The 17,550-nt window shown below is 42.7% G+C and overlaps 1 protein-coding gene across 4 annotated transcripts in view; it reads left to right on the plus strand.

The window, feature by feature from the left end:
- The first annotated feature begins 937 nt into the window (after positions 1-937).
- ATP2C1 (ATPase secretory pathway Ca2+ transporting 1) overlaps positions 938-17,550 on the plus strand; it is a 117,779-nt gene continuing 101,166 nt past the window's right edge. Inside the window, exons 1-2 of one of the 4 annotated variants that reach the window (XM_079922661.1) lie at positions 16,347-16,485; positions 16,769-16,950. In XM_079922661.1, coding sequence (XP_079778787.1) covers positions 16,945-16,950 — 6 coding nt within the window. In that variant the 5' untranslated portion in view covers positions 16,347-16,485; positions 16,769-16,944. Of the gene's footprint in view, positions 1,496-16,128; positions 16,486-16,768; positions 16,951-17,550 lie in introns of those variants that run through there. The other 3 variants (XM_079922662.1, XM_079922660.1, XM_079922663.1) reach the window with 3 other exon arrangements.

Genomic DNA, 17,550 nt, shown 5'->3' on the forward strand with positions numbered 1-17,550 from the left:
GAAGATCACCTTGCAAGTGGGCTGAGGCCAGCCTGACAGATGGCCTGGTCTACTCACAGCACAGCCCATGCTAGCTGATCAAGTGTGTTCCCTGAAGGCAAGTGGCCCAGCCAGGGTGTCAGGGAAGCTGTCCAGGGGGATGGCGCAGGCTGCAACATTGGTTCCCCAAGCTCTGCTTGTCCGCTACACCCAAGTCTGCAGTGCTACCTCTGAAGGGGAAAAGACCAGCTCTCTTTTTCCACTTGAAAGCAAATCTCTGGGCCTCATGATTTTTGGCTGATGTACACCTGGACTCTACATGACAGCCCCTCACAGAAGTGGCCAAATGTTTCATCAAATAAACCAGCTACTGCAAAGTTAAAAAGGGTAATAAAATAGCAAAGCCTACTTGGGGACTTTGTTCAGAAACCCTGTGACTTCTATGGAGTATTAAGAAAATATTGAACTTTCAAATTTTATGATTTCATGTCCTCTAAGACCACAGACCTCTTATCATGTTCTGTTTTTTAAAGCATGAATCCTTTTTATAACAGTTAGAAAGTACATGTATAACATTTTTTCTTCCTTAAACTCAGAATAAAGCCTGGGGAAATTTAATATTCCTGGATTCAGCCTGTGACTTTGCGATAAGGATTCTTGGAGAGAAGCCTTTTAACTCAGAACAGAATCTGTTTGCAGCTATTGTTCAATTGACGTAAAGTATCTGGTTACTGGGCATGTTGCATAATGCATGACAGTGTAAACCTACCGTTTTAAGTGCTGACATTGAACTCCTTGGTAACAATGAAGAGTGAAGTAATTTGTTAATTTTTTTTAGAAATCCCCTGAAACAATGCTTCTCAAGGCTGAATGATTCAACACTTTAGAGCTGAGATGCTGCTGAGGGTTGTCTGTGTGTGCTCATGCTGATAAGAATTCTGAAAGGAAACAGGAAAGAAACACATGTCATGTCCTCTTTAAGAGCTAGAAAAGCTGTCAGAAGAATTAAGATTAAACCTCATGAGAGTCTGTGGGTGTGGAAAGTCACCAGCTACCTAATATTAACATAGCTTGCAACAGAATGCTGTTGCTAGAAATAGGACAGTCGCACCACTACCACTAAGCAATTTGCATTCGGCAGACCAGCCCCTGGATTCCTCCTGGCTCCTGCTGCCCTCTGGGCATTGCATTTCTGGATGCTTTTAGGACGGCGTTGGGACGCGGCTGTCTGCTTTCACCAAGAACTCTACCCAAAAGAGGAAGCAGCGCGGAGAAGGTCTGCTTTGTTTGCAGCAAAGTGGTCAAGCTACAAGCAAATCTCTAGGCATCTGAGGAATTGTGCAGCTTCTAGATTTCATGTGGTTTCTGACAGGGAGGGGCAAATAAGGCTCTTCGTGCTTTCCTCGCCATGGATAATCTGTTGCCTCAGTCAAGATTCTCTTATTTCAAAAAATATCCCCTCCACGCAATTAGAAAATATTTATCGATGCTGAGAAACCAAAAAGACGAAGAACAGGTACCATTTTGTTTACATTACCTTTAAGGTTAATGGGGGTTGGATTCTGGGTGTTGCCTTTATGTCTCTTGGTGATTTATTTTCTGCTAGTTTACCTGTTTGTAGGCACAAGTCGGCACTTGCTTTCAGCTGTTCAGATTTGGCAAAGGAGCAAGCCGGCATGTGGGGGATTTATTTGAACTTGGAACATTTGGATCCTGAGATTAAGCTCAAGTTCAGTTAAAAAAAAAAACAAAAAAAAAAAATCAAAACAACAACCTCTTGCTTTCCTTTCCTCTGAATAGCTGGACTAAACTATCAGAGTTAAATTGTGTGGATTCCTTGAAAATTTTCTCAGGCATCAAATACAAATTTTTAAACTATTAATATCTCGACAAAGAATAATAGCAGGCCCTAGAAATACACTTGTCTTTTTGTATATATTTATGGCTATGTTAACATCACCAGGATTTGCCAAACAAAAAAACATTGTGTAGACTGTAAGTATGATAGCCTTAAACAGATCACTAATGAGCTGGGAAGATCTTTCAGAAGTAATTAGTCACTTTTTTCGTGGAAATTAGGGGATGGAGCACTGCTGATTTTAGTCTTTTTAGCCAATCAAAAGTTAGAATTTCTAGTAGTAGACTAGCAAGTGGGAGTTTAAATATTAAAAAACCTGCTAAAATGTTTGATCACTTCTTTTTAAAAACCATGCATTCATTTTATTGTTTTGAGATTTATATCATTCTATCCCTTACAATCTATGAAAAAAGCATTTCTAAAAACTGCTTTTCTGAATTGTACCAAATTGTAAGAAGTAGCAGTATCTGATTCACTTAAATCTGGTGGTTCACTTAGGAAAAAGGATGGCAGTGGTAAAGGACAAATGTGTAGCCACATCGAAAGACCCAAAGAGTCATAAATTGCGTGTGTATCATGCTTGTAACTAGAACTGCAAAACCGCATGGGAGACAGTAGCAGTGTCCTGTATTTGAACAAGATGCCCTACTTAATAAAACACTTCCAAGATGCGCAAGCAAAGGTCGGCAGACAGAAAATCCTCTAATGACAGGTTTCCCAAAAAGTTGATGCATAATTTGGAAAATGAGAATTATTATTACTGTTTAAGGGGAAACTGCTCTTAGTGCTTTAATAATTTTACAAGTGATGGAAATTCAGACTGTGCTCACTAAGGGAGCTAGGCTGGTCCAGATTATCTCTTATTTAGGCAGGGTGTCGAGATTACAAGGAGATCTCCTGGTTTCCAAGTCTTAGCGCGTGCTTGCTTTTGAGGTGGAAAGCCAGAGACCCAGGTGCTTGTTCTGGATTGGCCACGCTGGCACAGACTCCTTCAGGCCTCATGATGGGGGGAGGGGAGGGAGTAACAGGGAGGGGGAAGAGGCTAAAATGTTGGGGCTGGAACTGTGGACTGTGGATTAAGTGATTTTCCCCCCTTTTCTCAGTATTGTAAATTTTCAGAGATGTGGCTACATTGCTTGTACAGTTTATTTTTATTTTTATTTTTTTTGCGGTACGCAGGCCTCTCACCGTTGTGGCCTCTCCCGTTGTGGAGCACAGGCTCCGGATGCGCTGGCTCAGCGGCCATGGCTCACGGGCCCCGCCGCTCTGCGGCATGTGGGATCTTACCGGACCGGGGCACGAACCCATGTCCCCTGCATCGGCAGGCGGACTCTCAACCACTGCGCCACCAGGGAAGCCCAAGTTTATTTTTTAAGCGTTACAAAATTCATACCAAAGACTATTAGAGTTTAACGGGATCCTCTGACTTGGACTGAATGGGTGGTCCCCTCCCCAGTTGACAACCATTTGGGATGATCTGGAACAGCTATGAGCATTGTGCTGATATCTTAACTTGCTATATAAACTAATGGACAAAATAAGAAAAATAACATATTCAATTCCTTTCTGAAACCAGTTAACAGCTCTGCAGCATAACGTCTCACAGAATTAGAGAAATGAGGTCAGAGTCAATCATGGCTAACCTTGGGAAGCTTGTTGGAAAGTTAGAAAGGAGGTTAGTAATGCCTATAGTTTTAGGACCTGCACTGGCTGTCTCTAATCCTTACATTCCCGTGGGATGGATCCTCATTACAAAGGTATGGGAAGGCAGACTTTGAGACTGTAAGAGGCCTTGCCCAAGGCCACCCAGCCAGAAAGTACTGAAGGCAAATTTGAACTCCCGTCTGCCTGGCTTTAAACTGGACCCATTTTACCATGCTTGATCTCTTAACAATCTAGTGACAGCAACAGAGCTTATACTGCCCTGCTATGGCTTCATCAACTTAAATCCCTTCTGCCATGTGTCCCACAGATGAGGGATCAGAAAGTACAAGATGACTAATTAATAGACAAGAACTTGGGATGATCTGGTGCCTTGCTCTCTCTTGAATAGAAAACTTCTTTCTGAACAAGAAATAAGATCTAAGACCTGACCTGGCATGTCTTGCCTATTTAACGGTAAATCTGCTCAGAAGGAGGAGAGTGGTCTTGGGGGCCAGAGGGCACGTACAATAGCTATATATAAAGATATATTTTTGGAATTAGACCTTTGAACTAGTATAAGGTCATCTTCCAACAAAATTAATACACATAATTTTTTTTACTATCTCTCCATATTCTTATCTGAAAATGCAATCATGTTACCATTGATGTCCTTGTATATAAATATGGACACAAATGTTGACCTAGCCAGGACTGAATACTGCCCTAACAGAGCTCTGCTTTGTCATCTTGTTTTGTGAAATTCCTTTGATGATTAAGCAAGTTTTTTCATATATATTGTGTGTGGAGCATTTTTATAGGTGATGAAGATGTAAAAATGGATCAGGTGTAGTGTAACCCCTCTGTGATGCTTACAGTCTTATTAATTAGTAGAAAGAGCTGTACTCAAGTGTTTATAATATGAGGCAAAAACCATGCACTGCAGTCATAGTAGGTATTTCTGGCTCAAGACCTGTCCTGATAGTTTAAAATGAGGAGAGTGGTCTTTGGGGGTCAGGGGTTATGTTTAGTAGCTATACTTTAATTAAGGATTAGAACCAGATTTTGTTTTGGAGGCTGTTCTGAAGTTTCCCTTCAATGGCTTAAGAAGAGTTTTCCAGTTCAAACAGGATCAAGTTTTATTTCTTGCTTTGTTTCTTAGTGAATGCTAACCTCAGTACTGGGTTGTTAAATACGTATTTGGATTTAATTTGAACCTTAGAAACTTAATTCTTCATTTTGGCTCTTATACCTGCTCTGAATAACAATATAAAAGTTAAGGACTTCCCTTACACACACCCAAAAAGCTATGTTGAGATTTGAAATACTGCATAGGGTGTTGGGTTGCTGATGCAGGCTTTCCTCTCTAGGTAAAATGATAGAAATTTTACTACAGCTTGGTTTAAGAAATGTTGAGTTTTTAGCTCCTTAAAGTAAGTGTGTTGTTTATATCTTGAGAGTATACCAAAGTTATCCATTTTTAAAAGCCTCTAAAAAAAGTCATGAAATGCTCAAATGACATCTCAGGGGAAAACTAGAGGCATTTGCCCCATGTGCTTGGGTAGACAAAAAGCTTTATTTCTTTAGAAGCAGAAGGAAAATGATGATCCTTGTATAATTTAAGAGAGGGCAGAGATTCTACCCCATTTCTGTGGAGGAATTTGCATGATTATATATAGGTAACATTGACAGTTAAATTGCTGTGGTAACACAAAGCTGAAGCTTAATATTTGTGACTATTAAATATGATACAAAAGTTGAACTATTTTATCATGGTAAATGCAACAGTCTCCTCTATCTGAAGGGAGAAATTATAAAAAAAAAATAAGCTGTTTATTCACCAAAAAAGTCTCCAACAGTTTTCTTCATGACTGAGTCTGTTCGGGATGCTGTAACAAAAAATCATAGACTGGGTGGCTTGTAAACAACAGAAATTTATTTCTCACAGTTCTGGAGGCTGAAAGCCCAAGATCAAGGTGCCGGCAGATTTGATGCCTGGTGAGACCCACTTCCCAGTTGCAGATGCTGACTTCTAGGCTGTGTCCTCACGTGGCAGAAGGGGAGGAGGGAGCTCTCCGGCTTCTCATTTGCAAGGTCACTAATGCCATTCATGAGGGCTCTGTCCTCATGACCTGTCACCTACCAAAGGCCCCTCTCCTAATACCATCACACCAGGGGTTAGGATTTCAACATAAGAACTTGGGGGACACAAACATTCAGTCTGCAGCACTCCATAGCTTGTAAATGTCCAAGGATTGTAACTGGTGGCTTTCGTGAAGATGAATGGCTTTCATGGCACCCACTCTTCATACTCATCCCCTCTCCCAAACCTCTTCTCTATCTGAGAAAATGCACCACCGTCCATCCTGTTACTCGGGCAGAGAGCTCAAGTCGTCTTCGGCACTTTCTGCTCCCTCGGTCAATATCTAATTTATCAGCAAATCCTTTCCATTTTATCCCCAAATACGCCTCCAATCATTCAGTCTACTTCTCCCTCTTGCCACCCTAGCCCAATAGGCCATCTCCCTTCTTGTCCGAAGTACTGTGATAGCCTTCTCGTTGGTCTCTCTCCAGCCACTGCTGTCCTGTCTAATGGGTTCTTCACACTGCAGCTGGTGGTGGGGTGGTGTGGGGTGGGCGGGGGTCTTCTAGAGACAAACCTGACCATGAAGCTCCCCAGACCCATGCTTCTGATCTTTCACTGGCTTCTACTTGTTTTTAGGATAAAGACAGAGTTCCCCATCACAGAGCGCTGTGCAGTGTGCAGTCCAGCCCGATGTGCTCTCCTGCTGCACACTTGCCTGGCCTCCCTCTGTTCTCTGCACTCCAAATACAGTACCCTTCTCCTCTCCCTGCTTCCCTGCCGCATCCTGGTCAGGGCCTTTGTCCCACTGACCTCTCACTATCCTCCCCTCATTAATACCTACTCTTCCTTCTGATCTTAATTCAGTATGAGGTCCCTGAGGGCAGCCTTTTCTGACTTTCCCACCTTGGTCCTGTCTCTCAGTAGTACTTTGGAGGCACCTTATGCCTCTCTGTTGCTGTACTTATCCCAGTAGCAATTGTGCACCTATTTGTGGGACTATTTGATTCCCAGAATGTCCTGGAGGATAAGCAAAGTACCTGTTGGATGGAAGGCACTGAGAACAAGTTTGTGGAGTTAGCTCTCAGGGGCCGGGTGCTGTAGGTGGCAGTGGTGAGGGGACTAGCGGGTAATGAATGCTATTCTGAGACAGAAGTGTTTGAAGGAATCCTGCATGTTAGGCTCTGTGAGGAAGAAATTTAAGGGGTGATTTTTTTGTGTATGCATTTGTTTTTTGTGTGTTTCACAAGACACACAGGGCTAATTTGTAGAGAAAAATGGAGGTGCATTTGGGAGGTTCCAGAGGAAATAACCATAACTAATGGGCTGAACTGCAGGGGGAGGTTGTGATACAATAATAAGGATGGACTTCCTAAAAAGGAGAGGTAAAGAGATGGGCCACCTTTTGCAGAGGGCGGGGTATGTGACCCTCCTCAGGGGATGTTGTAATGACAGTTTCTGCATTTTGAAAGAGAAGACTGGATGACTCACAAGACCCCTTTCAGCCCCAAGGTTCTGGTGCAGTGAGCAATAGAAAGATGGACGATTCAGACACCTTAGGGAAAAGAGCGGGCACAGACGCAGCAGCTAGAGTTCACTTGTTTTATTCAGTTAGTGGTAAATACTCCACAATCTGAGCATGTTGCTCTAGAATCTAAGGCCAAAGAAGACAGAATCAAATGTCTTTGGAGATTCAGGCAGCATGTAATCCTCCATCAAGGAAGGGAAATATAGCTACATCCAGAAAACACCTCAGGTGAAAAGCTTATGCACCAATGACTAGCTTTTCTGCACCTGATCCACAACTGAACTACTTGTACCCATAGTCTTATAGGTTTTATAACCCTCTCCAGTATAAAGGTAAATAACTAAGTATACTTATGCAGTCATTGATGAACAGGTACACGGAGAAATTTCAGGTTATTTAAGTGGCATCTTAATCACTTTTTTTCCCTTAATATAAAAAACCTCTTTTAGTTTCTTTTTTCCTGCATTTAGTGCTGACAACTAGTTGCTTATTACGGTCCCTTTTGAAGGTATCCCCCGCTTCTTGTCCATATTGTCACAGCTGTGAACTGTTAGACACGCCTGGGAGACACCTGGACCCTGAGTTAACTTCTGAGCTACCTCTAATCTTGTTATCTGCTTCTAAACTTTCCTAATCTACTGTGCTCAGATGTCTTTGAAACACAGGATGAATTGGATGAACACCAAAACCTTTGTCTTTGAAATAATTAACTACCTTAACTCAAATGTAAAACCCTTTTTTGTGAACCACGGCATAGCTTTTCATGCAGATTTCTAAATTTGCTATCCTATCCTATTTCTTACACAGTTTGTCTGTAATATTTTATTTGCTAACTTTTGTTCAGAATGGAAGATGACATATTTTCTCACCTCGTACAAATAGTTTCACGTCTTAACAGAAAAAGGAATGAACTTCCCACATATGTTGTGTTGCTCATAATTTGCTGTGAAGAGAGCAGGAAAGATGCTGGAATTATCTCTTTCCTATTCATCCTAAAGGCAGCATATTAGTAAGGTTATTTCAAGTAATACAACTTGGATTATACATTCAAGAATAAGGAATTTAAAATTTTTACTAAATGTCTTGTATGTGCCAGGCACTTGGCAATGTCCTTTATATACATTGTCATTTAATCTTCATAATAACCTTACAAAATTGGTGGTATTATCTCCACTTCATGGATGAGAAAACTGAGGTTTCAAGATGTAAGGTAACTTGGTACCTAGCTTATACGTGATGGCAGTAAGATTTTAGCTCCAGGTTTGCCTGTCTGACTCTACAGTCTGATTCATTGCCTCATACTGAGATACCTCCCATAGGTAGGGTCCCTTTCTCCCCTTCTTTCCCTTGCCTCCTCCCTTCTTTTCCTCCCTTTTTCCTTGGTGTGTTCTCTCATTAATTAAGGAAAGGGGGTTTTAAAAATAAAACCACCATAACTGCTGTGCAGGAAAGACACATTAAATCCTTTTACGTGGAGATCCACGTTTTTGAAAGGTTTGAAGGTTATTCAATTTGGGGAAACTTCTTTTAAGAAAAAGAATACAAAATTATAAATATTAAATTGGATACAAAGTGAAGACTTAGAATGAAATCACAACAAATTACAAATTTGGGTGACAAATACAATAAATATCACAAAATCTAAAAAAAAAATAAGCATTTTTACTAATTCAAGGATGCATCCTAAGGTGTCTTCTTCCTACATTTTTGGACTTCAGAGTCTTTAATCATCACTTTATGTGATAATGACTTTCTAATATTTTCTAAAGCGATAATTGAAAGATAATTCAGATACTCCTAGCATGGTAAATTTATACTTGGTTTTTATTAGAGTCTAGAAAAGTTCTATAGACTAGCTTCTAGCTGTTTCTCCTTTACCAGCCATACACTTCAGGTGCTGGGCACCACTGGACACATTTATATAAAGATTTTAGGCCTTGTGATTTAGTACAGTAGGTAGTGGGCATATTCCTGGATGTCCTTTCTCTACCAGGACAGCTAGCATTGACCTAACCATACACAGACATGACTACAAATCACCTTTATATATCACTAAATACAAATAAAATCTAAATATATCCCCATCTCAACTTCCTTTAAGCCAGATCCAGAATTTTGCTTTTGGCTGTTCCAGTGCTACATGATAGGAGAAGTGTGAAGGGGGAAAAGTCAGCAAAAGAGTACTCTATAATCAACTGCAGTTAAAATATCTTTTGCAAATGTTACCAAACCATGAGACCATTGCTAGAGTCCCTTTTAGGACCTTAAAAGGGGCATCTGCAAGTGAGGGGCCCTGAAACTTAATTTTCCTTGGTTTCCAAGAAAATCCATCTCTGGAAGAATGGTATAACAAACAAACAAAAAACAAACAAAAAGGTGTTTTGCTACAATATGCAAGAGTCCATGCCATAGAGCGGCTTCCAAAGTAATGAATGAGATCCTGTTCTGAGCAGCTTGAGCTCCCAAACCCACTGAATGAAGCAGAGGATATTCTTTCAGTGTATTTTGTTCTATAGTAAATAGTACCATGGAGATGAAGATGTTCTGGTACTGCTAAAACTCAAAGGCCCGGGCTTCCCTGGTGGCGCAGTGGTTGAGAGTCTCCCTGCCGATGCAGGGGACACAGGTTCGTGCTCTGGTCCGGGAAGATCCCATATGCTGCGGAGCGGCTGGGCCCATGAGCCATGGCTGCTGAGCCTGCGCGTCCGGATCCTGTGCTCCGCAACAGCAGAGGCCACAACAGTGAGAGGCCGGCGTACTGCAAAAAAAAAAAAAACAAAAAAACCCTCAAAGATCCCCCACCCCCATTCCCATTTATATTTACAAAAGACATTATTTGTAATGGGATTATTTGCAAATACAATAGATCTCAAAACTCCTATATTGGTCTAATTAATATTAAATACACCATTTACTATCCTTCCAAGCAGGCCAGTTAACACACAGAGAGAAAGAGCATGTTAATGCTGTTAAAGACTACACAGTAGAAAAATTATAGCAGCACTAAAGACTTTAAGATTTCATTGAGATGTAATCAAGCTTTTGTAAACTCATCTGTTATTAGCAATTATAACATAAGTTACTATAACTTGTCTCTGGATAAAATCACCTTTATGTTGGATTTCTTTACTGAATTATTCTCACTGGTAATGTATTTGAATACCCAGATTTCTTGTGTACATTTTCCTTTTAGTGGAAACTCTTGATTCATCTTACTCTTCTTCCTTTGTTCTATGAGTAACTGTCCTTATAATTGTGTCCTGTACCATTTACCCTACTACAATATTTACCACTAAACTGGACTATGGCCTATATGTACATCTCAAAATAAGTAAAGCATATTATAGAAGCATTTTGGTCTTATATCATGAGTGCATAATCAAATTGTTTAAAGTGATTGATTAGTGTAAAATCCTATTTCACTAATGTTGAAATACTACCCGGGGCCCGACATATAATTTTTTTTTTTTTTTTTTTTTTTGCGGTACGAGATCCTCTCACTGTTGCGGCCTCTCCCATTGCGGAGCACAGGCTCCGGACGCGCACGCTCAGTGGCCATGACTCACTGGCCTAGCCGCTCCTAGCCGCTCCGCGGCATGTGGGATCTTCCTGGACTGGGGCACGAACCCGTGTGCCCTGCATCGGCAGGCGGACTCTCAACCACTGCGCCACCAGGGAACTCCCCAACATATAATTTTTGTATAACGCACTTAAAATTTTTTTTTATGCCCTCTGAAATGTTACACAGCTTGTTTTGTTTTTGAGGGATGAAACCTTCTCTGAGGAATACACTGTTTCAAGAGAATGGCAGTTTTTATTTATGAAGCTTTTTTCCCCTCTTCTTTCATCTAACTGGTGCTGCTAAAGCCTGATACACCTGGTCAAAGAAGCATTGTTCCAAAGGTCCTGAGCTGATATAGGAAAACAAAGGCTGACTTCATAGCTGGGAACATAACCATAGCTCCACTGCCACTGCACTGCACTTCTGTTCTCTTCTCTTCCAGCATGGCTATGTTGATGTGATGCTCTGAGCCACTTAAGAGGGGAGAAGTATGATCTCTTTATGGTCTTAATGCCCTTTCCCTGGGTCTTTTAAAATAACTGGTCTTAAGCCAACTGGTGATTACTCAAAGTTCAAAGCCCTTTATGATTTAAGAACGCTGGAGGAAGTTTAAAATTCTGATATACGCTCTCAATCATTCTTCAGAATTGAGGACTATAAGCACAATCAAAATATTTTTACATGAAAGTTTTATGTTTCTTGTAAATCAGCACTTAAAGTTTAGCACCTGAGGTACGAAACTACAGAATGCAGGGCCCTACCCGCAGAGTTGCTAATTCAGTAGGTCTGAGGTGGAGCCCCAAATCTGCATTTCTAAAAAGTACTAAGGTGGCAGGGATCATAGTTTGAGAACTACTGATGTAGATCATTTGATGACGTATATTTTCAAAATCAAAGCTTACAGGGTTTGCTGTACCTTCTCAAGAATAGCGCATGTGCCCTTCAGAAGATGGAGAGTCGTTGCTAAAGCCAGGGGGATAGTGATGATGACTTACAGCTTCACAGGTCCTTATTGACCATTTCCTGCCCACAGCTGCCCCAGCCCTAGTAGCATGACAGAATGCTTAGTAATGCAAGAAATCATTAAAGTGTCTTTGCTATAAGAATATAACTGAAAATGTTATCTTTTTAGTTCTTTTGTAGCTGTTTACTGATTAAACTGATGCAGCAACTGACAATTTTGTTGATTTAAATTATGGAATATAAAAAAGGTATAATAGTTGTTATGTCCTCCCTACTATCTAAAGCCATTATGAGGTCTTAACATTAAGACCTAAGTCGTCTTGTCTAAGAATTAAGAGTAGATGCCGTGGGAGGGAGGGAGACGCAAGAGGGAAGACATATGGGAACATATGTTTATGTATGACTGATTCACTTTGTTATAAAGCAGAAACTAACACACCATTGTAAAGCAGTTATACCCCAATAAAGATGTTAAAAAAAAAAAACTGTAAAAAAAAAAAAGAGATGTAAAAAAAAAAAAAAAGAGTAGATGCTGTGGTCCCTAAGGAAATAACTCAAGACTGTGCTGGGAATTACAGTTTTTTGACTTTGTCAGACAGTGATATGCACGCTATAAAAATCCAAAGTACAAGCTCAGCTGAAATTTCCTACTTGCATAGAAGCAGCCACCTCAACATTGTTATCTTTTAATTTCAAATGGTTACCTGAGTTCAAAATCCAAGTCTGAAATTTCATCTGTTCTGGGCAGTGCTCAATATTTAACACTTCTTGCAATGACTAGTACTTATTCCCGTTCAGATCAAGTTGTCCTAGCTAACCCTTTGGAGACGTGAGTTCATTTTTAAACCTTTGAAAATCCCTTAATTTTTCTTTGCTTTAAAGGAAAGTAGCAGCTCATGTTTTAGTTTGATCATAGAAAGCAAGAAGCGAAGTAAAGTTGGGATTATGTTTATTCATTCAACAACAGATTTTTTTTATGATGACCATTTTCTAGATTACACATTTATTCAATAGGTCTTATATATTTACTATAGACAAAATATTTTGGGACCAGAGATGAATTATGCCAATTTGGAAACTGGACAGAATAGCTTTTAAATGGGTTAATTTTTTTTTTTTTTTTTTTGGCGGTATGTGGGCCTCTCACTGTTGTGGCCTCTCCCGTTGCGGAGCACAGGGTCCGGATGCGCAGGCTCAGTGGCCATGGCTCACGGTCCCAGCCACTCCACAGCATGCGGGATCCTCCCGGACAGGGCACGAACCCGTGTACCCTGCATCGGCAGGTGGACTCTCAACCACTACGCCACCAGGGAAGCCCTAAATGGGTTCATTTTTATCTCAAATCTTGGGGTATATGTAATATGGAATATTCTATGTCTATTTTCCATGGAAATAATGAAGTGCAGAGTTGGCTCTTGGACATGAACTCACACTCACTTTTCATCCTTCCCTTTCTTACCCTCACTCACCTGCACTCCTGACCTGCCCTCATCTCCAACCCAGAAGATTGGTAGTACTACATACCAAAGATCCTAAATATCACTGCATGCTCAGAACCCTTGAATGGGGAAACCGAGTCATACTTGGAATCAACTTCTTTAAAAATAAAGAGAATATACTTTAAATTTCCTGTTTTTTTCTGCTCATTTTTGAGCCCATTTTATTTTTATTCTTGCTTCCAGTTTTTACTCTTCCAGTACTGCTAAGACATAGAACCAAGAAGATGTATAGCAGTTCTGGCAGGTGGTTGTTATGACACTCATTTCATAGGACACTTCTTGCAATAAGACTGTATTTCCCCAGACTTGACCCGTAGCAGGTCCCTTATCTTATAAGAAGAAAAATACTTCTGTTGTTCTGTTGGAGTAGGTTGACTTACAAAATGAAGAATTGTCTTTATATGCTCTTAGAATATTCCACTTAAAATATGACTTTTTAAAGAATATTCCACTTAAAATATGACAACTTTTTTTTTTCTAGCAGCTATGTAAAATTCCTTAATTATTAACCTTTGGTACTTAAAACAATGTTAAAGGAGTCTTTAAGACATTGAGGAAAGATTTAAAATAACCTTTTCTAAGTCAATTTTTAAATCCTAAAGGCCACATATATCTTTATCATCCAGGTTTCTAAAAATGCCAGCTATCAAATTTGATATTAAAACAGGATGCCTCACAACCTTTGTGTAATAAGGCACAGTATAAATAAAATTAGAACATCACGTCTGTCCTTCCTCAATCTTCCCTATTTGTAATATTTCCCTAAGCAGAGATGCCTGACAAATTTCCCCTCTATTGCTCACATGTGTCCACTTTTTGCATCAGATCTATTTAATTTTGCAGGTTAAATATTCAGAACAAAATGGGAGTAAAGATTTTTAGAGCATTGATTTCTAAAGAATTGAGAGGAAACTTGAACATAATACATTTCGTTGCCATCAATCTCATTCTACCTCATAACAGTCCATACTTTTGCTTATTTCTCCGTATGATAATCTTAAACTTTTATAGAGCTTATAATTCACCACCTGTCTTCATTTTATCAGATCCTCACAACGATCTTTTGAGGGAGAAAGGGTAGTTGTTATGCCCAGATCTATATATATTCTCATAATATATATGTATGTATATATGTGAATGTGTGTACACACATATGTTTGTATGTGTATGTAATGCAGTGTACCTATATTTTAGTCCTCCTTCCCCGAGATGAGGAAGTGGAGATTGCTACACAAAAGTTTCATGGTGGGTCAGCTGGTCAGAGAAGGAAATGCTGGAAGAAGGAAGATTTCTGAAGCTTGTGGCCCTCACTGCTCTGGCTTGAATATTGTTAATAAATGCTGCCTTTCATATACACAGGAAGTCAAAGTTGGTGCTACTGATATTGGCTAGCTTGGTACAGGCATAGAACAGACCACTCTGCAGAGATATGTTGATGAAGCTTAGGGATCAACTAAGTGGTTGAAAGCTATACTTTACGGGTTTTTGCTGTTCCAGTGCCTTGGAATTTGTGAGATGATGCATGAAGTAAGTAACAATTCTTCTGAACAAAGCTGGTGTTATCCAGTTTCTTTTTTGACTTGGCAATAGGAATAATGGCTTTCACAATTTAGGCAACCAAAGAGTAAAATTCCAGTGTAAGTTACTTTAGATGTAAGCAATGGAGTGATAAATCTTGGGGGGTGGGTAATTAGGAATTCAGTGTCAGTGCAGGAGTACTGCAGTTCACAACAGATAATTCTGAAAAGTTGCCGAAGATAAAATGTTTGAGCTCATTAAAGCAATCCAATAGAAAATTATCCTCTATTTTGTAAGATCATATGTTAATAACAAATAACGTCTATGTCTATACATTTCCTACTTTAGAGGCTTGCTTGTGTTTTTAATGTGATTCTGTGGTGGTGTCAAGGTCCAGTAAGTATACTAATAATCATTACAAATTGATTACAGCACTGGGCAAGAGATAGCACATTCACTGTTGCACGAATCAGCCTTATGTGTATCACCACTAAGTGGACAAAAATCATTAGGCATGCAAGCCAAAGGTGGTCATATACATAGTAACTCCGAGACTCGAAATGTTTCATCTTGATTTTTATGGTTTCACTTCTGAAATTTAAAAGTGACCTTGCCGAATAAAATCTCAATGTTTCTTCAATCAAGAAACCTGCCCAGGATTTTTGATCCTAGACTAGTTCCACTTAACCTGGGCCAAACAGAACAGGTAACCCGGTCCGTTTGTTATCCTGTCCCCTGAGTTCTTTGCAGGATGCGCTGGAACTCAGCAGGTGTAGACCTGCCCTCTAGTGGATCTGGGTGCGCGACGACTTAGGTTCAACGTCTGCTGTATCTGGCTTGACAAGGATTATTAAACTCAGTGGTCTATCAAAAGTGACCTGTTGGGGGTCTGGGTTAGGTGCTGAGCAAGTGAAAAATTCAAGAGGCAAAAGAGAACCTGCGGCTGAAGGTAATGCCCGTTCTTCAGCTTCCATCTGGGGACGCGAGGCTTTTAATTGTTCCAGCCCCTCTGGTTGCACACTTGAACGGATGCAAAACCCTCCCCTGAGCTCTCCTTGCTCTTGGAGAGCTCTTGGCTCTCCTTGCACGCGGGCGCTGAGGCAAACCCCCACCGGGATGGAACTTTGGGAAGTGGCCCCGCGGGGCCCCGCCCCGCGGTCGGCGCCGAGCAACCGTGACTGGCTTGCAAGTGAGGCAGCGGGGTCCCCGCGTCACCTGCCCAGATTGTGACGGCCGCCCAGCGGGAGCGGCTTCCCGCTGCATCGTCGGGTCGCTCAGACATCTCGTGGGCCCAGAACATGGCTGCGCCTGCCCGTTCGGTCCGGGCTAGCGGCTGCTTCCTGAGGACGCGCGGCCGGCGCGGGGAAGCTGGCAGCTCTCCCACGTTTGCGCCCGGCGGGAGCGTAGAAACGCCGGGCACGTCTCCGGGGTGGCCAAGGGGCCGCCGCAGGGCAGGTGGGGCCGGGACTGACGCCCCCAGCCGAAGCCCCTCGGGGCGGGCGGTCGGGTTCCGCTCATTTCCGCCGTCCGTGCCCAGGCGTGCAAGTGCGCCTGCGCGCGCGCCCCTCGCGGCGGAAGTGGTGGCGACAAAGCTCGGTCCGCCTGGCCCCGGGAGTGCGGGGCGGGCCCGGGGTGCGGGGCGCGCCGGGGCGGCGGGCGGTGGGGAGGGCGGAGCCCAGGAGGCGGAGGCGGGAGCAGACTAGCACTGCCGCACCGAGCCGCCGGGCCGCCCGAGGCCAGTCCCCTCACCTGCTGCCCATCCCGCCCCGCCCGCCTTCCCGGTTGCCGCCCCCACGCCGGGAGAGGCGCCCGTTCGGCGCCGCCGCTTGGCGAGCCGCTCCCGCGAGAGCGCGGGTGAGTCCCCCGCAGTCCAGAAAAGGGGTCTGGGGCTTTGCGGGGCGCCCGGATTACCTCTTGTCCCCCGTTTCTAGAAACTTCCAGGTCCTGGGGGCGTCCGGGGTACCCGGCTGGGGGCGTCCGGGGTACCCGGCTGGGGGCGTCTCCGGGGCGCTGCCCCGCCCCGCCGGCGTGAGTGGGGGGATGCGGGCAGCCAGGGGGCGGGCGCGGGGCCTGGGGGGCGGTGGGCGGCCGTCCCTTCCCGCACCCGTCAGCGCCGCTTCTCCGGTTTCTCTTGCAGATGCTGCTGTTAGGGGTGGTGGGCGCAGCCGCGGGTCGCGTGGCCGGGAGCGGGGGTGACGGCCTGGGATTCCGGGGGCCTCTCTTCTTGTCCTCCTCTCCTCTCTCTTCCCAGTGTGGCCGTGGCTGACACTAAAGACTTTGTAGCCATCAACCCAAGTGCAGTTTCGATGGAAGATGAAGGTAAAGGCCCCCGGCAGGCGGGTTGCAGCGCGGAGTTGAGGGTGTGGTGGTTGGCTTTTAAGTTGTCTGTCTTTCGCCACCTTTTTAATTCTCTGATTTTATTTTTTCCTTTGATTGTGAAGTGTCCAAGGAATTGCTTTCCTAGGATATCTGGCTTTTATTTTGGTAACATAGGGCGTTTCGGAAATTAAGGTTCTGTAGGGTGACTGAGCTTGATTCTGCTTTTCCGAGGAACCTGCTTCTTTAGCTTAGGGGATGGAAAGGAAGTTTTCATTTCAGATGGCATCTGCATGTTTCCATAGTCTCTGAGAGAGGAATCACTCCAGGGGAAGTGGAAATGGGGAGGGAAGGCTCTGCATTGCATCCCTGTGAATTTGCATATCAAGCCTTGATTTGGTGTAACTGGATTCGTTTATAAGAAAGAAAACGATTTTTTATTAAATGCAGCTTTGGGGAAAAATTCGTTGCTTTTCAGTTCACAAAAGTCAATTCTGATTTTAGCGAAATATTATGAGGTGATTTCTTAAAGTTCCTCCTCATTTCAAAACATGCTTTGGGAGGTTGACAGTGGAACCTGTTTGTCCACTGTATGCTGCAAAT

The sequence above is a fragment of the Stenella coeruleoalba genome (genome assembly GCF_951394435.1).
Source record: "Stenella coeruleoalba genome assembly, chromosome: 5".
NCBI lineage: Eukaryota > Metazoa > Chordata > Mammalia > Artiodactyla > Delphinidae > Stenella > Stenella coeruleoalba.